Consider the following 19017-nt stretch of genomic DNA (forward strand, 5'->3'; position numbering starts at 1 on the left):
GTGTGATGAAGTTTATCAGGGGAGTACGTGTGGAACACCAGTACGAAGTGCGTCCGTATAGCATTGCTACTTAATTTGCGATTTGTACGATGGAGCTAGGTAGCACCAAAAGCTCATCCCCGGGTAGCCAGGTGCGGTTTTTACCACATGGGAATGCGGCAGGCGTTTTCCAAGTTTCACATCATGACTTACCATTATAGGTTGGAATTGAATTCGGCTAATTCCAACACGATGGTCCCGGGGAGACACTATAGTGAAGAGTTTGAAAGTTTTTAATACTAAAGATAGGTTCCAATTCAAGCTTTCTGTGTAGGTGAAGGCCAATTGAGCACACTTTTCACAAGCTGAAGAGCAAGCCTGTACACAGTTGGATCAGAGAATGGGTGTAAATCAATTCAACAAATAGGATGAGTCTGTGGATGGTTCCGAAGTCTATCTATCACATGGTGGCAATGTCAGACAGGTACGCGATTGTAGGTTCAGAGTACAAAATAAAGGTATGTGAAACATAGTACCTAGGCAACAGCTTAGCATGACCTGGGGATAGGATCATCAAAGCAATCGTTTCACAGTAGCGAGCTAGTTTACCCTCCGAGGACAGTATGTGAGATTATCAACAGGACTTTTAGTATCACGCGAGAGTGCGATGGTAACTCTTTCCATGGTTCTTTATATGAAGTGCTGCAACATTGCAATCAGTATATAGATTGATTGAATCGTTGTCGAAATGCACAATTCAAACTGAGATTAATCTGGTTCATCCCATTCTGAATTTGGTAAAATGGATCAAAGCAAAGCACGAGACTTTGAAGCACTCTTTCTACAGGAAGCAGAGCGAAGAATGCAAGTGAAAGAAGAAAAAGAACACGCCGAGGACTCGTAAAAGCAAGCTGATGATTTGAGAAGACAGGCATAGGATTTAGCAAGGCAAGAGACAGAAGGAAGAAAACACGCAGAAGAACACGTGAGGCAAGTGAAATAAGCAAGAAAACAAACCGAGACGCGAGAAACTGAGCTGATAGTTTGAAAAGACAGGCGGAGGAGTTAGCAAAGCACGAGGCAGAAAGAAGAAGACAAGCAGAGGAAGCAAGATCCCAATTGGAGAAGCTAAAAAGGCAAGAAACCGAGGAACAAACATAGAGAGAGAAATTGAGGATATGAGCTAATGAGCCGAGAAGAGACGCAGAAGAAAATCAGCAAAAGACGACGTTCGATGAATACCTTAGATTGTGCCAGCGGTTCATTTCGCAGCCATTGAGGGTCGGGGGTCTGCTCGAATCGACGAAAGGTCAAATCACAACACCGACTGGGAAGCATTGTCCAACGCGGCTTTGCCCATGGATCGACTGTATAGCTCATCAGCAGCGGATCTATAGGTCTGTGTGCAGTTATTTCAGCCCATCCGTGGAAGAACCTCAGCAAAGGTTTGGCTCTAGGCATTTTTTGGAAGGCGTGGGAGGAATCGTTAACTCCAATTTGCTCACCAGTGAAGCGAGTCTGGCATTTTATGAGCATTTAGGCGTTGAGAATCTCGTGCAGAGTATAATCGCCGAGCTGTGCAAAATCCCTGCCGCTCGCCAAGAGTTTCACCTCGGAGATGGACTCGCATTCAAAGATCACGGCAATGCCCTCGATTCTGTCAAAGGAGAAGAATCGGTCATCACCGGACCCTGCAGACCAGATCAGTATTGCATACATCGGATCAACGAAGGGACAGGAACTCTTCTCACAACGGTCGAATACAAACCACCCCACAAGCTCTCCGTCGCTAGTCTTCGTATCGGACTACGGGAGATGGACTTCTGGGATGAAGTGGTTCGACCGAATTTCGTGCCAACCGAGGAGACCGAGAAGTTGCGATACAATGCAACTCGCTTGACCGGCTCAGCTCTAGCCCAAGAATATCACATCATGATCCAAGAAGGACTTGAATATTCTTACTTGACTGTAGGGTTAGCATTGGTTCTGCTGAGGGTCCGAGCTGACGACCCAGAAACCTTGTATTACCAACTGTGTGAACCCGCCACAGATATTGAGGTTAATGGGGATCGGAGCTTTGAACAACCAATTTCGGCCATTGCACGGGTACTGTGTCTTTGTTTGATGAGCTTTAAATCCCAGGTTCGGGACCAGAAATGGCGGCAGGATGTTGGTCCTCGGCTTCAAACATGGGAGACGAGTTTCTCCCACGAGCGTTCCAGGATCCCTGGAGAGGAGTTGCAGAAGGATCCCCCAGATTCGCCATTCAATTCTTCTTTCAGCGATAGCAGTGTGTCGTAGTACACTCCAACGCGGCACACATCGCCTGTCGAAACTCCTACCGATGAAAATCGGATGAGGACCCGGTCTGGGGGCCGATGTGCTCCATCAAATTCCACACGCCATGATTCTCCTGGTCCCGATCCGGATGCATCGTCAGGAGGGCAGCAGCATGGCAGCAGCCACAATGGGTCTTCGTCATCGTATCCATTCACGCAAAAGGCGACGTCACAGAAGAATACCTCAGGACCTCAGAGTAGCGCAACGCAAAGGGCGAATACGCCGTTCTGTACTCAGCGGTATCTGCTAGGGCTGCAAAAGGGTGGGCTGTTGGATGACCAGTGCCCAAATGTGAGCTTGCACCGCCAGGGTGGCGAAAGCAGTCATCATCCCATCAGTGCTGAAGAGTTGGTCAAACAGATCCGACAACAGCTTGAAGATGACATCGATGACTGTACACCGATGGGCGAGTGCGGGTCTTATGGTGCTCCATTCAAGATCACGAGTGCTCTTTGGGGATACACCATCGTTGGCAAAGGCACCACAACCAGGCTGTGGGGCGAAGTCTCTCGGGAGGCTGACGTGTATCGTATCTTGGCTCGATTGCAGGGGTCTGCGGTTACTGTGTTCCTTGGTCCGATTGATTTGGCCAAGATGTATTTCTTGCACGGAGCGGGTCCCATCAAGCACATGCTGCTCATGGGTTGGGGAGGCGAGCCTATTAAGGAAGTTGATCCTCTGAGACGTGAGTATTCACGATCCATAAACGAAATCCTCGCGCTCGGGGTCGTACATCAGGACCTCCGTCCAGCTAATTTGTTGTGGAATGCCGAGCTCGGCCGAGTCCTGATCATCGATTTCCATCGTTGCCAGTTGGACCCACGCCCAGACCGCAAGCGAAAGCGGGAAAAGAAGCATTCGCGTGGAAGGCGTAGAACCCGTGAGGGAGAGCAGCCTGGGGTGATCTCGTGAGGATGTGGATTCAGCCAAGGATAATGGAACAAGATGCCACTAACCCAGAAGGATCTAGGGCTATATATAGGAGTAATTTGGTAGATTCCACATAAAGGATACATTAGAACTGGGTGGCAGGCAGTTTTCAAGAACTCTCTACCAAATAAAAATTTCTCGCATGACACAAGGTAGTTGGCTCACTCGAGTAGACATTCGCTTCGTGAAAGATCCTCCCGAGTTCATTGTTCGGGGAGTACTGCTAGTCCACAGTGGTATGAGATCGGAGACTTCTGGGCTGAGAGTGTGGGACAGTATGCTGCCACGGATGATAAACGATGTACTTGCAAAATCACATGGGAGGAATGCTAAGCCATGGGAATTTGCGCTAAAAGGTCCGCCAGTGAGGTAGTTTTCAAGAGACGGATCTTGAAGATAGTCAGAATAATAATATTGCTATAGCAGTCTTGATACCATAATTTACTTTCATTAAAATTCGGTATCACGTCTTGTGCCTGTATTGGCAATCCAAAGGAACTAGAATTATCCAGGAAAATGCAAAAGAAATCAAACACTCGAGCTTAGGAGTCCCTCGAGAATCAGGCAATCTGTCACTTCCCTTCTGCTCCTATGTCCAAGTCGGTCTGGGGAGGCTTACTTGGCCTACACCCAGATCCCTGGCAGCGTGGGCTCATGTCTCGCTCGCTTGAGGTTTTCCGAAAACCCAAAATGAAATCTTCCATGAAAAGGCAGATGTATTTGACCGAGAAGAGCCCCTTGGAAGGAAAAGAAGACAAGCCTTATCATTTGTCATCGCCCGAAATGGCTGCGTCGATCATGTCGTTGTCTTCCAAGCCCAGCTGTGAAATTGATGAGTAAAGTATACTTTTGAACGATAAGAGTTTGAAATACATCATCGGCTGTCATGTCAGGTTTGACTCTCTCGCCATCATATAGCAAGTGGAGAATCCCCGATGATATGCCAAGTCGGACCGAATAAGTTTCCATAAGTTTTTGCATCGGGGTTTTTCGCTTGATTCTGAAAAAAAAAAACCCGTTACCCTCAGAATCGCGAATGCGGATGGTAACATGATCAGGGCTTCCTGCTTCTTCAGACATTTCTAGTATGCGACTGACTGGATCTAGGATGTAAACAAAAATTCATTAGCGAGAGTTAGCTCATATGGAACGAACTAAGAAATGTTTCCTCGACTCATACCAATAAGTCGAAAAGAAAAAAAGCGCCACTATCTAATACGAAGCCTAGCAAAGTAAATATGGGAGGAGTAATAGAAGCAAAGAGTTCGAGAACGCTCAATTTTGTTTCTCTTGATTTTGTGCGATCAGCATGCCACTTAAAAGGAAACCAATCGAACAAGTGCCACAACCGAATTACTCACACTGCCATACAGACAGAGGTAAGAACTCGTCCCAGTGGACTCCGTAGATATTAAGGTTCCCACATTCTTACTACTTCAGTTCTGACGGGTTTAGACTTCATGTTGCGAAATACAACCTAGGGCCCTGAAACTCCCTATAGAAAGGATACAGCGCAGACCCATTTAGAGGAACCATGGCCTTACAAGGGTAAACCATATTCATTGACAAACATAATCCTGTCAACTTCTTCTTTGCTGCTTCGATAAAGAGCTTTTATGCTGAATCACTTCCAAGGTTTTCCTGTAGTGTTTCAACACCGAGGTCTTCGCTTGGTCACTTTGTAGATTGAGTGGTAAGTTGAAAGGTAGGGGGGTGTCCAGATGACAATTCAACGAGTCGCAGTTGTTGTGATTTACCAGCACAGAGATACAAACTGCTAACATATATACATTTGTATGTCTTCATCACATGGAAAGCCTGAACCAAGGTGATGAGGCCCAAGTACAAGTTGATTACAGGAATATAGAAGTGCCGAATCAGAGAGATGCAGTTGAGCATTTGGTCTGGCCTGCACGATTTCTTCGCCCTGGGCGATCTCTTCAAAGTTCGGAGGAGCAAAGAATAAAGTATCACAAGTTTTGCTATATAATATACCAACTGAATAGATTCAAACTCCAAGTGAAACATCAACAGCTTGACGAGGCTCGAGGAAGTGGAAGCAGTGCGATCCTCGGTCGCTCGGGGCTTCAATCGGGCCAGAAAGAGATCTGTCGATAATTTTAGAACCCGATGTGCTCCAGAATCTCGATCAAGACTTTCTCATTCTCATTACGACAGTTTTAAATCACTTGGTTAGTTTGCCTCCTCAGAATGTCTGAGTTTGTCACGCGCCAAGGTAGAATACAACTAAGCAGGGCATCAATATCAGCGACGACGTCAATTCCTGGGATTGTCATCGGGCGCTTGCAACCCGCGTTCTGAAGAGCATCCTCCCAGGCCTTGGAAACTTTCCACTGAACACCCTCGCCATCTTGCTGATTATCAGGAAGAGACTCTGGAAAGCCGTGTAACTGACCATTACGGAGGGCCCTTTCTTCACGAGCATCAACACCGAACCACCCCCCCGAACTTGCCTCCAACACCACTAAAGGAGCAAAGAAACTCGTGTGCAGGGTGGAGAATGCACGAAAAGTCATAGTCAATCAACCCTGTGATGCGACCTGAGGAAGTGTTGAATAACAAGTTGTTGGGCGCTGGGAGGAACCTTCTATAAGAACGAGTGCATGGATTCGGGAGGGGGAAGAAAAACAAGCTTACTAAAGTCTGTATGAATTATTGCCTTGTCGTCGCGCGATTCAAGCGGCTTGAAGTATTCTGAGAGTCCTTGCTCTATGAATGCCTCTAGCCGATCCCGAACGCCGTTCTCGTGCCAGCCCCGGATATAAGAATTCTCATCGGCTTTCTCAAGAGCTTGCTTGAGCTGTGCTTCAAATGCAGCCTCGTATGAGGGCCAGGGTCCAGTACTGGTGGTAGTCATTGGTGCACTGACTATATTGCTCTCGTCGTCAAAGGTCAGTCCTCCGTATTGAGTAATAGAGGCGGGTAGCTCGAAGTCCTGCAGGCCTTTGAGGAGCTTTGCGATCTGTGAAAATATCTCTTTCTTCTCCTCGAGTTCTATGTCATCCAGCTTTTCGTCTAAAGGAATGCCTGGCATGAGTTCCTGAAGAATCCAACCTTGTTGTCGCTCCCCTTTTTCGGATGTGGTTCCAGCCCAGCCGTATAGGCGAGGCACAACGTGGGGTTCGAAATTTGGGTCTAGCGCAGCCCTCGCTAGAGTCATGATAGCAACCTCATTCTCGACACGATTTGCTGATTCCATGGATGAAGCATCAGGGTTTGTCAGACGAAGTATCCAGTCACTGGTGCCGGACGGAATAGCTACACAGCCGGGCTTGTTCTGACAGGCACCGTTCTCTTGGTCAAGTGGAGATGGCAGAGAGATACGATACACAAAGTTGTTGTATTTGAAAGGGCATTCCGGATCATACGCGATCGGTTCAATCAGGCAATTTGCCTAGCAATCCTTCTCAGCAGGGCTCACACCTCATCTTATCTTCAGACACATACTGGCAGACCGAATGTTTTCTTCAATAAACCATGAACGCCATTAATGAAATCAAGCCGGACTTGATAATTGGAATGGTTGTGATTCATATCGTTTCTAGAGTTTCTCTGTTGAAATCTTTTTGGGGGAAACCCTTGTTTGTCGAAAGAAGATTGACGCCAGGATACGGTGAGCGGGCTGTGATTTGTTTTGTTATAAGACCCGGCTGTACTCCAGCTGGCGGAGAGCGCTGTCACACCTGGCAAGAAGAAAGTGCAGATATATCTGTATTCCACTAATTAAGACACTAAATCCGAGAAAGGAAGAGGAAGCAAAGGGAGAAAGAGAGAGAAGCAGATAACTAGAATCTCGAAGGGTGCCTCAGGCACATATGCCCCACTTGAGGCCATGAGCACGTGATGCTTTCACGTGACTGGGACGCCCGCTGCGGGGACGGGATGATCCACCCGCCGGATCGACGCAGTCCTTAATTGTCCACCCACAAGGCTCACAAAAAAAGGCCTTGGGGATCCCCTGGGAATTCAATATCTTTGACCTGCTTTGACCTTCTATGAGGCTTGGCCTCAATACTTACCCAACATTTGTACTCTTTCATTCACTTCATCTGCAGTTTCAAGATGATAACAGACCTTTGGGGTTGATGTGTCCTCCCGTCAATTGCAAGCAGAATGTCTGTTGCAAAGCCAACCCGAAAGACGAGATCACAACATTCAAACTCGCGCTCGGGATGTAAAACCTGCAGGTCAGTTCCCGTCAATGCTATTCTCAAACAGCACCTCAAGTCTTTGCAGATTACGGCATAAAAAGTGCGACGAAACACACCCCGCTTGTCTCAGATGCACAAGTGCAGGCAGGGAATGCGAAGGCTACGAGCAAACAATTGACAGAAGAACCCGCGAATGGCGCGACGCTAAGGCCCAAGAATCTGCATTTGCCAATAAGCACCAAGACGTAGCTATACAAATTCGATACCGCCCTATAGTCCGGCCGTCGTTTACGGCCGTTCCACTCTCTCTGCCCAGCACTTCCCAGATCGAACTCAATTGGGACGCACGATGGCACTTAGACTTCTACAGAAACCGGACATCGGCAGGATTTGCACGTCATTTTCGGAATTCATATTGGCACGCATTGATTCTTCAAATGTGTGAACAGCATCCCGCTGTTCGTCATGCTGCGGTTGCTATGGGTGCATGGCATGCCCAGTTTGAGCGAAGTTCGAGGGGAGAAACTGACAGTTCCGACTATAATCTGGGTCTTCGTCATTCTATTAAAGCCATTGCTTGCCTTCAAGAAAGTCTCGCTCGGGAGATTCCAAATCCGCGTGGCTCAAACCGCACTCACAAGCAAGTAGTGCTAGTGACATGCTTGTTCTTCACTCTCCTTGCTCTGTTCCAGGGAGAGTTCTATTCCGCTCGCTGTCATCTCATCTCCGGTTTTCAACTTCTTCAAGACTGGGATGCTCAGGCAGATAAATCTGCTACCGGCCTGGCCTTGAGACAGTCTTTTGCGCAAATGCACGTGCACTGGTTCTTCTGCACCCACTCGGAGTTGTTCTTGAAGAATCCTGAACTGCACAATAGCGAGTCCTGGATATCTGCACATACTATAGAAGCCTTATCAACCTTTGCTCCGCGTCACTATTCGGGTGTTGATCAGATGAACCGTATCCAGGAGTTCTCATCTCTTGTTTCGGGGTTTATACTTAACTGCACTGCCGACGGATTTTATATAGGACCGGCGAGCGTTATCAGCCACGAGGCGGAAGTGGTCTCCGCCAAGGTTCGACTTTGCAGGAGTCTTCTCACAGCCGTTCTCGTCGAATTGAAAGGTCTGGCGCCTGGAAACTGCGACTCCCTGAGGGTCCTCTCACTATGGATCGAAGTCATCCAGATCAAAATAGAATGCGCCAAAAGCCCAAAGCCAGATGAAATGGCATACGACGATCACCTGGAGCAGTTCCGTCGTATTATGAAAACGGGACAAAGTCTAGTGGACTCGGCTGACAGTCCAAGCGATATCAATTTTTCGCCCTTCAACTACAGGTATGGCGTTTTCCCTGCGCTTCTGTGGACTGCGGCAAAATGTCGTGATTGGCACACTCGTCGTGACGCCCTTTTCATTTTACAAAAACGAGCTGGAGACGACTCCTGGGCATCTGCCGCAAGTGTTGCTGTGGAAAGGCTGACTGAAGTCGAGTCAAAGGGGTTCAATCCAGGAGATGTCATCCCCGAGTCCGCCCGGGCCTATCTGGTTGACGTGAAAATAGAATCTGCCAGGCCCCTAGTCGAGCTATGGCATCGCAGGTCTGAATCCGCATCAGAAGGAAAGCATCCCGGTGGCCAATGGCAAAGAGAACTTATGAAGTACTAGCATCTTCGGCTGTTCGTCTAATGTCCTCTGTTTTTCCCTGTCCTGTCTTTCTACTATCTTGTTTCTTTTCTCGCATCTTGTATACTTTGAAACAATGGAATATAGAGGCCCCGAGGGTGTCCGAGCACCGGCACACAACGTTGAATAGAGGGACCACAGTGCCAAGATTGCATTTCGATATATACACAACAATATGAATATTGAGAGAGTTTTAAAATCGAAGTCGAGCAGTATAAGTATTGGATCGATGCGCCACTGACTGACGAATGTTGTCTTCCATACCGCTAGTACAGCATATGCCGTCTTTGCCGCGCTTGAGCTACTGCAAACACGCTTTTTGTTTTATTTCGGTCCCTTTCCGCATCCACCGCTTGTGCCGCGCTCGCGAGCGCCGAGCTGCGAACCCCAGCCCAAGCATCGGCGGTGCCATGCCTGATTAGAGACATTGTACTTAAGTACGAAGTAGACGGCAACGATATACGCAGTAACGGAATCTTGCCTAAATTTGAATGATTCTCAAGCACACTCAAATGCAATCAGGATTATCTAGTTGGCATGATAATTTTTTGTTCGCTGCTAGGTTTGTAACTCACGCCATGTAGTCGCCCAGTGAGTAAGTTTGAACTACTCCAGCTTCCAATATGCCCGACATTCTTGAGTCATGAAATTATTACAAGATTCTTTTTCCCCGATGTTTACTCTGCGCACGCTTAGAAACGCCGATGTGGACGCTTATCAACTGCTGAGCAATTGACGCTATATCCGCAAATCCGCAAATCCGTCGACCCGCTCGGCTTAAATTGCAATTATTATAAGAAGCATAATCCTCAGATCCATATTCCACCCCGGGAATAGCGCTTATCCAGTACCGAGTACATACATAAAGTACCTACCACACCCCGACTTCAAAGCAGTAAAAATGGCGTCTCGTCTCTTCTCCCGCGCAAGCTCTCTTTGCAGACCCCTTTCTCGTCTGCAACTAACATCCCAATTCCAATCCCAACTTCAGTCCCAAATCCCCAAACCAAGGACCTACGCAACCAAACCAATGGCCGATTCTCTTATCTCTCTCGCCCAGAACAGGCGTACCATCTACCAGCTGGGCAAGAGTAGCTCGGTACCAGATGACAAGATCGAAGAGCTGGTTAACCAGGCTATTCTGCATGTCCCTAGCGCTTTCAATACTCAGTCCACGCGGCTTGTCCTGCTGCTGCATGATCAGCACGATAGACTTTGGGATATCGCCATTGAAGCTTTCGAAGGTCTCGTTGCTTCAGGCAGGATTCCCAAGGAGATTTGGGAGAAGCAGACACTGCCCAAATTGAATGGGTTCAAGGGTGCTTATGGAACGGTATGTGGCCTGGCACTTCTTGATTGGGTATAGATACTGATAGATCTAGGTTCTTTTCTTCGAGGACCCTTCGCATATTCAACCCATGCAGGAGAAGTTCAAGACTTATAAGGATCAGTTCGTGCCTTGGGCTGAGCACTCGAATGCCATGCACCAGTACTTCCGTGAGTTGTAACCCGAGTCGAAACTTTGGAGCTTTTCTAACGTGTGTAGTCTGGACTGGTCTGGAGGCTCTTGGCTTCGGTGCGAACTTGCAGCACTACAACCCGCTCATTGACGCCGGTGTTGCGAAGCAGTGGGATCTGCCCACCGACTGGCGCCTGATTGCTCAATTGGTCTTCGGTGCCCCGGAAGCTTCAGCTGGAGAGAAAGTCCAGAAGCCTGCGGAGGATAGAGTGAAAGTCTTTGGAAAGCTTTGAGTGCAAGAACAGAATCAAGCACACAACGCATATCAATTCTATAGATATACAGGCAAACACAATTTATACACGCAGGGCCACCTGCAATCCTTGAATACCAATCCCCGAAGTAATCAGTGATCCTCCACAACTACTCAGTCCGATACCACTCGGCATCGCCAAGACACTCGCCAATCGTAACAGCTGCACACCATCAGCACCTGATATCTCAAGTGCAAAAGCAAAAGCAAAAGCAAACTCACCACTTAAGCCCCTCATCTCAATCTCCCCCAGCATATCCTCCACCAAAATCTCAGCAGTACTGCGATGCGAATCATGCGCCAACACAACCGTCCCACCGGCATCCAACCCATCAAGAAACCTATCAAAACTCCTCCAACTCGAATCCGGATCATCATAAACATAATCCTTCGTATCGACACTGGCCCCAACAACACGATACCCAAGTTCGTCCATGACATCCAGCACATCATCACTGAGCTCCAGGTACGGTGCACGCATGTAAGTAGGATAGAACCCAAGGATGCGAATGAATGCGGATTCCAGGGCTGTCATTTGGCGTTTCATTTGGTCTTTTGTTAGACTTGGGAGGGAGGGATGAGCCCATCTGAAATTGAAATTGTGAGATTTGGATTTGGGTGTGGATTTGGGGATGGATTGGTTGGACTTACGTGTGAGAAGCGAGCTGGTGGCCTTCTTGGTGGGCTCTTTGTACTAGGTCTGGGAATTCGTCTATGTGACCGCGGTTTCGACCGTTGAGGAAGAAGGTTGCGTGGGCGCTGTGGTTGGCGAGGTGGTCGAGGATGAGGGATGTGTAGATGTAAGGACCGTCGTCGAAGGTTAAAGCGATTGTTCCTGGGACGGTGCAGTTGTTTAGGACGATGTTGTGTTGGAGGTTTGTCTTGGGTGGATGGTTTGGGGGGAGTGGTATGAATGGTGGTATTGTTATATTTGTAGAATTTGCTAGAGAGAGAGTCGCAAGTAGGATTAGGAGTAAAGAGCGCATGATGAGATATGCTAACGATGAAGTGCGAGGTGAAGGTTCGAATGTTGGAAGAATGGAGATGTGAGGCAGGTGGAGGACTTGAGATACGTGGTTTCCGATTTGATGAAAGGTTCAAAGTAACATTTGCATTGAATATAAAGAACATTTGTAAACATGCCCCGTTCTCATGACAGATTCATATGAATACATCAGGTTATTAAGGTACCAAAAAAATGGCAGAATAAGACATTCGAGACGGTCTCCGAAGAGAACGCGACGACAGAAGAAGAATTCCCTCTATAAGCCATTTGCTTAACCCTTACGGGTGCTCCGCTTCATGGAGCGGCGCTGATCCTTCTGCGCTTCGCGGTCAAGGAACTTGCGCTGCTCATCAGCACTCATACCACGCAGAAGGCGCTCACGCTCCTCCTTCTTGATCTTCTCAGCGGCAATACGGCGCTCCTCAGCCTTCTCCTCCTCCTCAACGCGACGCAGCTTCTTGATCTCCTCCTCACGGACATTGCGAACCTTGCGCAGCACCTCAGCGCGGAAGTGTGCAGAGGCCACGAGCTTGTCAGACAAGCGCAGGAACTGGTTGAACAGAGGGAGAGTGGAGTTATAGCCGGAAGCAGAAGAGGCGAGGTTGGCGGAAAGCTCGATGCGCTTCTTGGGGGTGGTTTCCTCGATCTTAGTGGGGCGGTCGACGGGCTGGTCGGTCACAATCAGGTACTCGAAGTCATTGCCGGCCTGCTCGATTGCCTGGATCAATTCCGGGGTGAGGAGGGTGTCGCTGATCTCAGCACTCTCGGTCATCACAGTCACCCACGAGGGCAGCTTGGGGTTATCCTTGGAGAAAGTGATCGAGGCGTCGTAACGGTCGTTGCGGAACTTGCGCATGTGGCTCTTGTGCACAACGGCCCAGATGAAACCATCGTAGGTAGAGCTGGGAACCTTGACAGGGGCGGAATCCTTGGAAAGGACGGGGACCAGGTCCTTCTCCTTACCATCGAAAGCGTAAAGTAGAGCCTCGTATTTCTCAACGGGGGGCTCCCAGCTCTCGAAGAAGAAGCTCAGACCGTACTCCATAATGTAGGTGATAGGATTGTAGCGCTTGGGCATCTTGATAGAGACATCGAGGAAAGCAGTGTTCTGACGACCAGTCGCATACGCGGCGAACTCGGAAGCCGACTTCTCCTTCAAGACAGACTCGGGGCTAGCTAGCTCAGCAGAGTCACCTTCGGCAGCCTTTCGGGAGATTCCATCAAATCCAACGACAGAGAACTCCTTCTGGAGGGAAGGGGTGTGGGCCTGCGCCCAGGCCTTCGCTCGCTGGCGGTTCTTGCGCGCTCCCCAGAGGTGGAAGAGGACGATCACAAGGATGACAGGCATGATCATGGCCTCCTGCTTGAAGTCGCTCGGGGATGTCCTCTCCCACACACGGTACCATGCCGTGTAAGGAACGGCATTGGGGGCGAGGGTGTTGGCGGCCGGGACGGTGGTTGAGTCGGCGAGGAGGGACGCAGGCGACGGGTTGGGAGCTTCCACGAAGTCGGCGAAGTCTAGATGGGGATTAGCTTAGCAATTGAGGTTGAGCGAATAACGAACCATCGTCAGGTTTGGCTTGAGAGCCAAACACGTTCTTGAACATGCCCGCCATGATGGATGTGGAAGATGAAGGAGGAAGGAATTGGAAGCCAGATAGTCGGACCCAAGTTCCCACTGGGTTTAGCGCGGATGTCTCCAGCTTTTTTACCCGTCGACTTTCCATTCGCCGAGTTCCACTGACATCTTGACATTTTGACACTTTGGATCTTTCTTGTGTTTTTTTCTGACTATTCGCCGCTGGATTTAAGTATAGATGTTCTGCGCCACCGTTCGGAAGCTTCCTAAACAACGAAATCCTCGAGAGATCTGAACTTAACAGCTCTCAGATATTAATGTCTTAAAAGACAGAACATTGTCCAATTCAGTACCAATCCAATCCGTTCCAACCTAAAACCCTAGAGTAATACAAAAAAATATAAGGCCCAGTGAGTGGTATCCTATAAGCATCAACGCCAAAAACCCTGAACCCAGCTTTTTTTGTACAATCCCGCTTCAAACAGACTTCGAAAGCATGAACAAAAGAAATAACAAAAGAGAATCATAACGGTCATTCAACATGCTCAGGATTGAGCAAGCATTCAGTGGCCATAGGCCGGAGGAGGGGCATCTTCATGCTGACGAGTCCAGAAGCCACTGCAGGCATTGGTCATCATTTTATCCTCGCGCATTCGACGCGCGATTTCACCAGCTAGTTTTTCAACTAGGACGGAGTCGACGCCGTCACTGGACTTCTCTTCCGTGAACGGAAGAGCAGCCGAGGGTAATGGGCGAGAAGGCCCCGCTTCGGCCTTCTCGTGGGTGACACCGCGTACGGTGGCACGGGGAGTGGCGTCCACGTCCTCGGCCTTGGGTGCGCGGATTGTTTCGTGGGAGTAGGAGAGGTCGCGGTTTGGGCGAGACAGGCTGGATCGATGTCTCTCCGGGATCGCGGGGAGATGGAAATCGCTTTGCGGGGAGAAAGGTGGTGTCACCGGGTCATCAGACTGTTCGTTGACGATGGGGAGAGGTGCCGAGGCAATGGACGGGGGTCTGGATGACTCGGTGATAACACTCTCGTCGCTGACGCTCATGGCGTCATCGGTGGTCTTGGGGCGGCGCAGGTCAACCACGCGCTTCTTGCGCTTGCGTGAGTGGGCCTTGGAGTGACGACCCGCACCCAGACTCAGGCCATAGGTGCTGGAGCTGAAAGCGTGACTTGGTGTGGAGGATGAACGACTCATGGACACGGTGCTGGCGGTTTCGTGGAAGGAGGACATGCTACCGATGTGCGAGTGTGTACGAGACAGATTTGGGCTGAGCGGCGAAACAACGCTGGAGGGGAGCTCGCTCGTGTCGGTGGGAGAGGTCCATGCTCGATACACGACTTCATTGATGGAGGGCGTGAACAGTGATAGTGTGCGTTGCGAATCGGTCAGAGCGGCGAGGCGAAGGAGGTTCTTCTGCGAGAACAGGGAATGGGTTTCGACGGAAGAGTCCAAGGAGAGCGATGCGATTTCGGATTCATTCAGAGCGTTTCCGAGAGAGTCGACGGGGTCTTGGGGCGGGCTCGCGAGGGGGTCCTGACCGGGGCCTTCACTTGTGGCGGTTGTGTTATCGGTTTCGTCGTTCATTTCCTCCCCGGTGCGGTATTCGGGCACCCATAACCGGAGCGATAGTCGATGAATGATAGCGGGAAGTTCGTCCATGAACAAGATCCGGAGCTGAGCCTCAATCTCTTTTTGCAGGAAGTCGCGCACGAAGGGGATGGAATCAAATGTCGATGAAACCTTAAGCGATTCTAGGGGATCGTTGCGGAAGACGACTGTAATGCCTTTTTGTTTCGAAAACACCAGTATCACGAATCCAGACAGTTTGAAATCCGACAAGGTGATTTGCAGAGGTATCGTGAGCGGTGTACTGGTTGCGACGGGGTCAGCTAACAAGATCCCTCCAAGTGCAATAGCAAGAAAAGCGACACTTACGCGGCAGCCAGAGGCACGGGCGACCCAAAGGTCGGCCGTGTAAGGAGGAAAGTATTCAGTGGATTTGCCTGGACTCGGGTCTTCAGTGTGAGGAAAGCGTCGCCGGTATACGACATCTTGAAGATCCCGCGAAAGCGATCCTCGGCCAAGTCCCCGATTTCCAGGATTTCCAGGTCCGGTGGGATGGAGCCCAGGTTGAGTTCGGTGACGTGGATGTCATCGACGATGATGGGGGGTTTGGGCGACTTATTGAGGGCGGCCGTGAGCAGATCTTGAGCGCGAGTGTAGAAACCCGCGTCTGCCATTAAAGGCGACCAGTTGAAGTTGAACGCCATACCCTATGGGGAGATCATAGAGAAATCATGGGGGAGATCATGGAGTATTAAGGCGAAGAGGCGAAAGGAGGAAAATGCAAAAAGGAAAAAAACGCTTCCCGAGGCATCGCGTGCCCCGACCACACGGAATCAACTTCTTGTTTTTTCTTCTTTCTTTCTTTCTTTTTCTTTTTCTTTTGCTTCTTCTTTTCTTAATATCGTTTGGAATATCTTATTTCCCGGTCTTTTTCTATTTACTACCTTCTCACTGTTCTATCCTCTTCGTCGCGAAAACCTGATCAAATGGTACGTCACATCGGGTTCTTGCAGGTGCCTCCACCACTTCCGGTCAGCCCCGGCCTCGAAGCCCACTGTAAGCCCACTGTGGGTAGTGGCTGTGGGTGAGCCACTCAGTGTCCAGCAATCGTAAGGGTTGCATGTATCTAGGCTCTGGTCTATTTGCACTATCTTGGACTGGGCAAAGGAGATCAAACGCGAAATGTTGCGACGTGAAACGGAAATATATTAATTTGGTAGATCTTGGACGGCACGTTCAGATATCGCCTGTAAGCAGACTGTAAGCAAGGGGCTGCAATAGAATCAAGACATGTACCCAAGTGCTCCGTATTTGAAATGTAAGATAAATATCAGACATCTCTGTCTTGACTGAGTAGATTTATCGCATTCAAGATTGCTCAACTATTAAAGCATCACCGTAGACATTACGAAGTACACTTCTGCGTTACTTGAAATTCAGGAGAACGCTCGTCCTCATAGTCGATCCCTAAGTACGATGATCGCCCCTGGCTAGCGAATTTGGAGTCCACCTGGGCGTGTACGGAGTACGGAGTACGAGATACGAAGTAACTACTCCGTCCGGAGTCAGCACAATTCCCCCGTCAAAAATTCCGCCTCTTGATCCCACCATGAACATGCTATTAAGTTGTCTCCATATTAATCTACTCTAATTACCAAGGCCGACTGAGCACTTGTATAGAGCCAAACGCTCCGCATTCGCAAATGTTTTTCGTTGGATCCATGGTTCCACGGCAACCCTACGCTAAGCCTAATCAGGCTAAACATCAACACTTTCTTCCTCCCATTTTCATCTTCACCTTCCAAGGTTACCTCCGACCTCGCAACTTATATCATGTCGGCACGGTCGCCCTCCCCACTGCCAGGCGCAAAAATGCGGTCCAAGTCTGTTCCACAGCGAAGAGTATACGGCAAACGAAGAGCCAATGCCCCAAGAGCGGTGTTCGAAGCGAGTCCGGCCAGAGAGCGTCCATCCAATAAACTCCACCATGTTGACCCCGTGCAAAATATTCAAACCAAACTGGCCGAAGTGAAAATTGAGGACGAACCGACTGTGAATGAATTCCCGGAATCGCCAAGTGAAGATGGGCTTGAACGAGAATCGCCAGATCTCCAGTCGGAGTCAAGCCAGTCCTCGATCGCGGATAGTTCAGAAACCGAAGCTGCGAAATTGGAGACCGATCCCGCATCAGTGACTCAGAAAATGGATCGAATGGTGGAAGTCAGGATATACAACAAAGTCCCAAAACCGTCTCCCGACATTATCGCAAATGGCGACGAGCCCAACCGAGCTTCCCCCGTCACGTCGAAGTCTACAAGTATTCCGTTGGAGTCCACAGAGCCATCATCAGAGCCACCATTAGAGCTGCCGGCAGCCCAGGAGACCGCTGATTCAGAACAAGAAGCGCCAAAGCCCGTGGAAAAAAAGCGAGCAGTGAGAAAGAAGGTACCTGCGCCTCGACGATCATCGGGAGTGTTTCATGACAGCAAAGCAAGCGAATACGTCCTACCAATTCTCAAGGAAGCGCTCTCCCCAATTGCTGCGCAGAGCATTCAAAAGTTCGACTCATGGGCTTCACGGTCAGCAAATATGTTCGACGTCGCCAAACTCGCAGAGGGCTCGTACGGTGAAGTTTACAAGCTCCACCTGCGCGAAGAGGTCTGCAGACCAATAGTGTCAAAGTCAAAGTTTGCGAAATTGAAGTCCTACGGCGATGGGGTCTTCAAGGTCGTCCCACTCCGGGCGAAGAGTGGCCCAGGATCCAAAAAGTTCACCAGCATTGACGAGATCGTCGCCGAAGTCAAGATGCTCAAATATTTAGACCCAATTCCCGGGTTTGCTCGTTTTAGAGAGATTCACGTTGTTCAAGGGCGTTTCCCTGAGTCTTTCCAAAACGCCTGGGATCACTATAAGAAGACGAAAGATGATTGCATGAACCCGAACCCGTCCAACAAAAGATCTTACCCCGACACGCAGCTATGGGCAATCATCGAAATGGACGATGCGGGCTGTGAGCTGGAAAAATTTGCCTGGTCCTCAATCTTTCAAATTTATGATATTTTCTGGGGCGTTGCCATGGCTTTGGCCCGAGCAGAGGAGTACGCGATGTTCGAGCACCGGGACCTGCATTTAGGAAACGTTTGTATCCGCTCTACGCGCGAAGATGGCTGTATGGATCCGCCCACAGAACAAGACATCGCGCGGCAGTCGTCATCTAGTGGATTCGGTTTCAGTGCGCTCGAGACCACCATTATCGATTACTCGCTTTCTCGTGCCGATCTCCTCCTCAGCGACGATCCAAATGGTCTGACTGAGATTGCATCTTCCGATTTGGACAAGAAGCAGTTATTTGACGCTATCGGCCAAGACGAAGATGAGATCATGCAGAGAAACACTTATAGATAGTATGTTCCACTGCGTTCCTCTTTATTTGATTTCACTAACAGCCACCAGCATGCGCGCAACTCTCTATTCTGGTAACCCGGCGGAAACGGAGAAGCTTCCCGACATTCCCGGAATCTGGGCTGAGTACGCTCCTCGCACAAATTTGGTCTGGTTGCTCTTCTTGCTACAAAGTCTTTTCAAGAATCGGAAGCCTGAGCCCCAGCCTCAGGCTCAACGCAAGGCTCTTGCTCCTTGCTCGCCCAACATGAAGGCTCAGAAGCAACAATCCGAGAACTCTGCCAAAGACTCCGCGAAAGAACACCGACCTAAGGCTCTTCAAGCTGGTGTGTCTCGTCTCAAGAAGACCCTTGAGGAGAGACTGACTGCTGTGCTTGGACTTTTGGACTTGGAAACCGGCCATGAAGATATGTGCTGTGCAGCAGATTTGGTGGCCTATGCCATGGACTCTCAGTGGTTGGGCGAGGAAGACTTCTTCTGATTTTCATTACATCCTGACCTTGGAAGGTTGATTGGGGGATGTGAAACTGTCTTTATTTTGCATATTTTCTGGCGTTCGGATAGCATACCCGGAC

The 19017-nt window shown here is 49.5% G+C and overlaps 9 protein-coding genes across 9 annotated transcripts; 5 read left to right on the forward strand and 4 right to left on the reverse strand.

The window, feature by feature from the left end:
• Positions 1–419: 419 nt before the first annotated feature.
• On the forward strand, positions 420–2280 carry N7506_011963 (uncharacterized protein; the record flags this gene model as incomplete). Its single annotated transcript, XM_056961254.1, has 2 exons — positions 420–463; positions 1437–2280. The coding sequence occupies 2 exons, from the start codon at positions 420–422 to the stop codon at positions 2278–2280; spliced, it is 888 nt and encodes a 295-aa protein (XP_056805788.1).
• A 54-nt stretch (positions 2281–2334) lies between these two features.
• N7506_011964 (uncharacterized protein) lies at positions 2335–3231 on the forward strand (the record flags this gene model as incomplete). Its single annotated transcript, XM_056961255.1, has 1 exon — positions 2335–3231. One exon carries the CDS (start codon positions 2335–2337, stop codon positions 3229–3231), a length of 897 nt encoding a protein of 298 aa, XP_056805789.1.
• A 2198-nt stretch (positions 3232–5429) lies between these two features.
• Positions 5430–6804, reverse strand: N7506_011965 (uncharacterized protein; the record flags this gene model as incomplete). Its single annotated transcript, XM_056961256.1, has 3 exons — positions 5430–5734; positions 5908–6664; positions 6718–6804. 3 exons carry the CDS (start codon positions 6802–6804, stop codon positions 5430–5432), a joined length of 1149 nt encoding a protein of 382 aa, XP_056805790.1.
• Positions 6805–7858: 1054 nt separating this feature from the next.
• Positions 7859–9088, forward strand: N7506_011966 (uncharacterized protein; the record flags this gene model as incomplete). Its single annotated transcript, XM_056961257.1, has 1 exon — positions 7859–9088. The coding sequence occupies one exon, from the start codon at positions 7859–7861 to the stop codon at positions 9086–9088; it is 1230 nt and encodes a 409-aa protein (XP_056805791.1).
• A 919-nt stretch (positions 9089–10007) lies between these two features.
• On the forward strand, positions 10008–10858 carry N7506_011967 (nitroreductase family protein; the record flags this gene model as incomplete). The annotated part of the gene is made up of 3 exons (XM_056961258.1): positions 10008–10439; positions 10489–10603; positions 10653–10858. The coding sequence occupies 3 exons, from the start codon at positions 10008–10010 to the stop codon at positions 10856–10858; spliced, it is 753 nt and encodes a 250-aa protein (XP_056805792.1).
• A 130-nt stretch (positions 10859–10988) lies between these two features.
• N7506_011968 (chitin deacetylase) lies at positions 10989–11864 on the reverse strand (the record flags this gene model as incomplete). Its single annotated transcript, XM_056961259.1, has 3 exons — positions 10989–11041; positions 11101–11441; positions 11530–11864. 3 exons carry the CDS (start codon positions 11862–11864, stop codon positions 10989–10991), a joined length of 729 nt encoding a protein of 242 aa, XP_056805793.1.
• A 291-nt stretch (positions 11865–12155) lies between these two features.
• N7506_011969 (CCDC47 family protein) lies at positions 12156–13500 on the reverse strand (the record flags this gene model as incomplete). The annotated part of the gene is made up of 2 exons (XM_056961260.1): positions 12156–13402; positions 13449–13500. 2 exons carry the CDS (start codon positions 13498–13500, stop codon positions 12156–12158), a joined length of 1299 nt encoding a protein of 432 aa, XP_056805794.1.
• A 526-nt stretch (positions 13501–14026) lies between these two features.
• Positions 14027–15744, reverse strand: N7506_011970 (MDM34 family protein; the record flags this gene model as incomplete). The annotated part of the gene is made up of 2 exons (XM_056961261.1): positions 14027–15344; positions 15410–15744. 2 exons carry the CDS (start codon positions 15742–15744, stop codon positions 14027–14029), a joined length of 1653 nt encoding a protein of 550 aa, XP_056805795.1.
• Positions 15745–16873: 1129 nt separating this feature from the next.
• On the forward strand, positions 16874–18923 carry N7506_011971 (uncharacterized protein; the record flags this gene model as incomplete). The annotated part of the gene is made up of 2 exons (XM_056961262.1): positions 16874–18444; positions 18494–18923. The coding sequence occupies 2 exons, from the start codon at positions 16874–16876 to the stop codon at positions 18921–18923; spliced, it is 2001 nt and encodes a 666-aa protein (XP_056805796.1).
• Positions 18924–19017: the final 94 nt, after the last annotated feature.

This window comes from Penicillium brevicompactum (genome assembly GCF_028827555.1).
Source record: "Penicillium brevicompactum strain IBT 35665 chromosome Unknown utg000009l_segment0_segment0, whole genome shotgun sequence".
NCBI lineage: Eukaryota > Fungi > Ascomycota > Eurotiomycetes > Eurotiales > Aspergillaceae > Penicillium > Penicillium brevicompactum.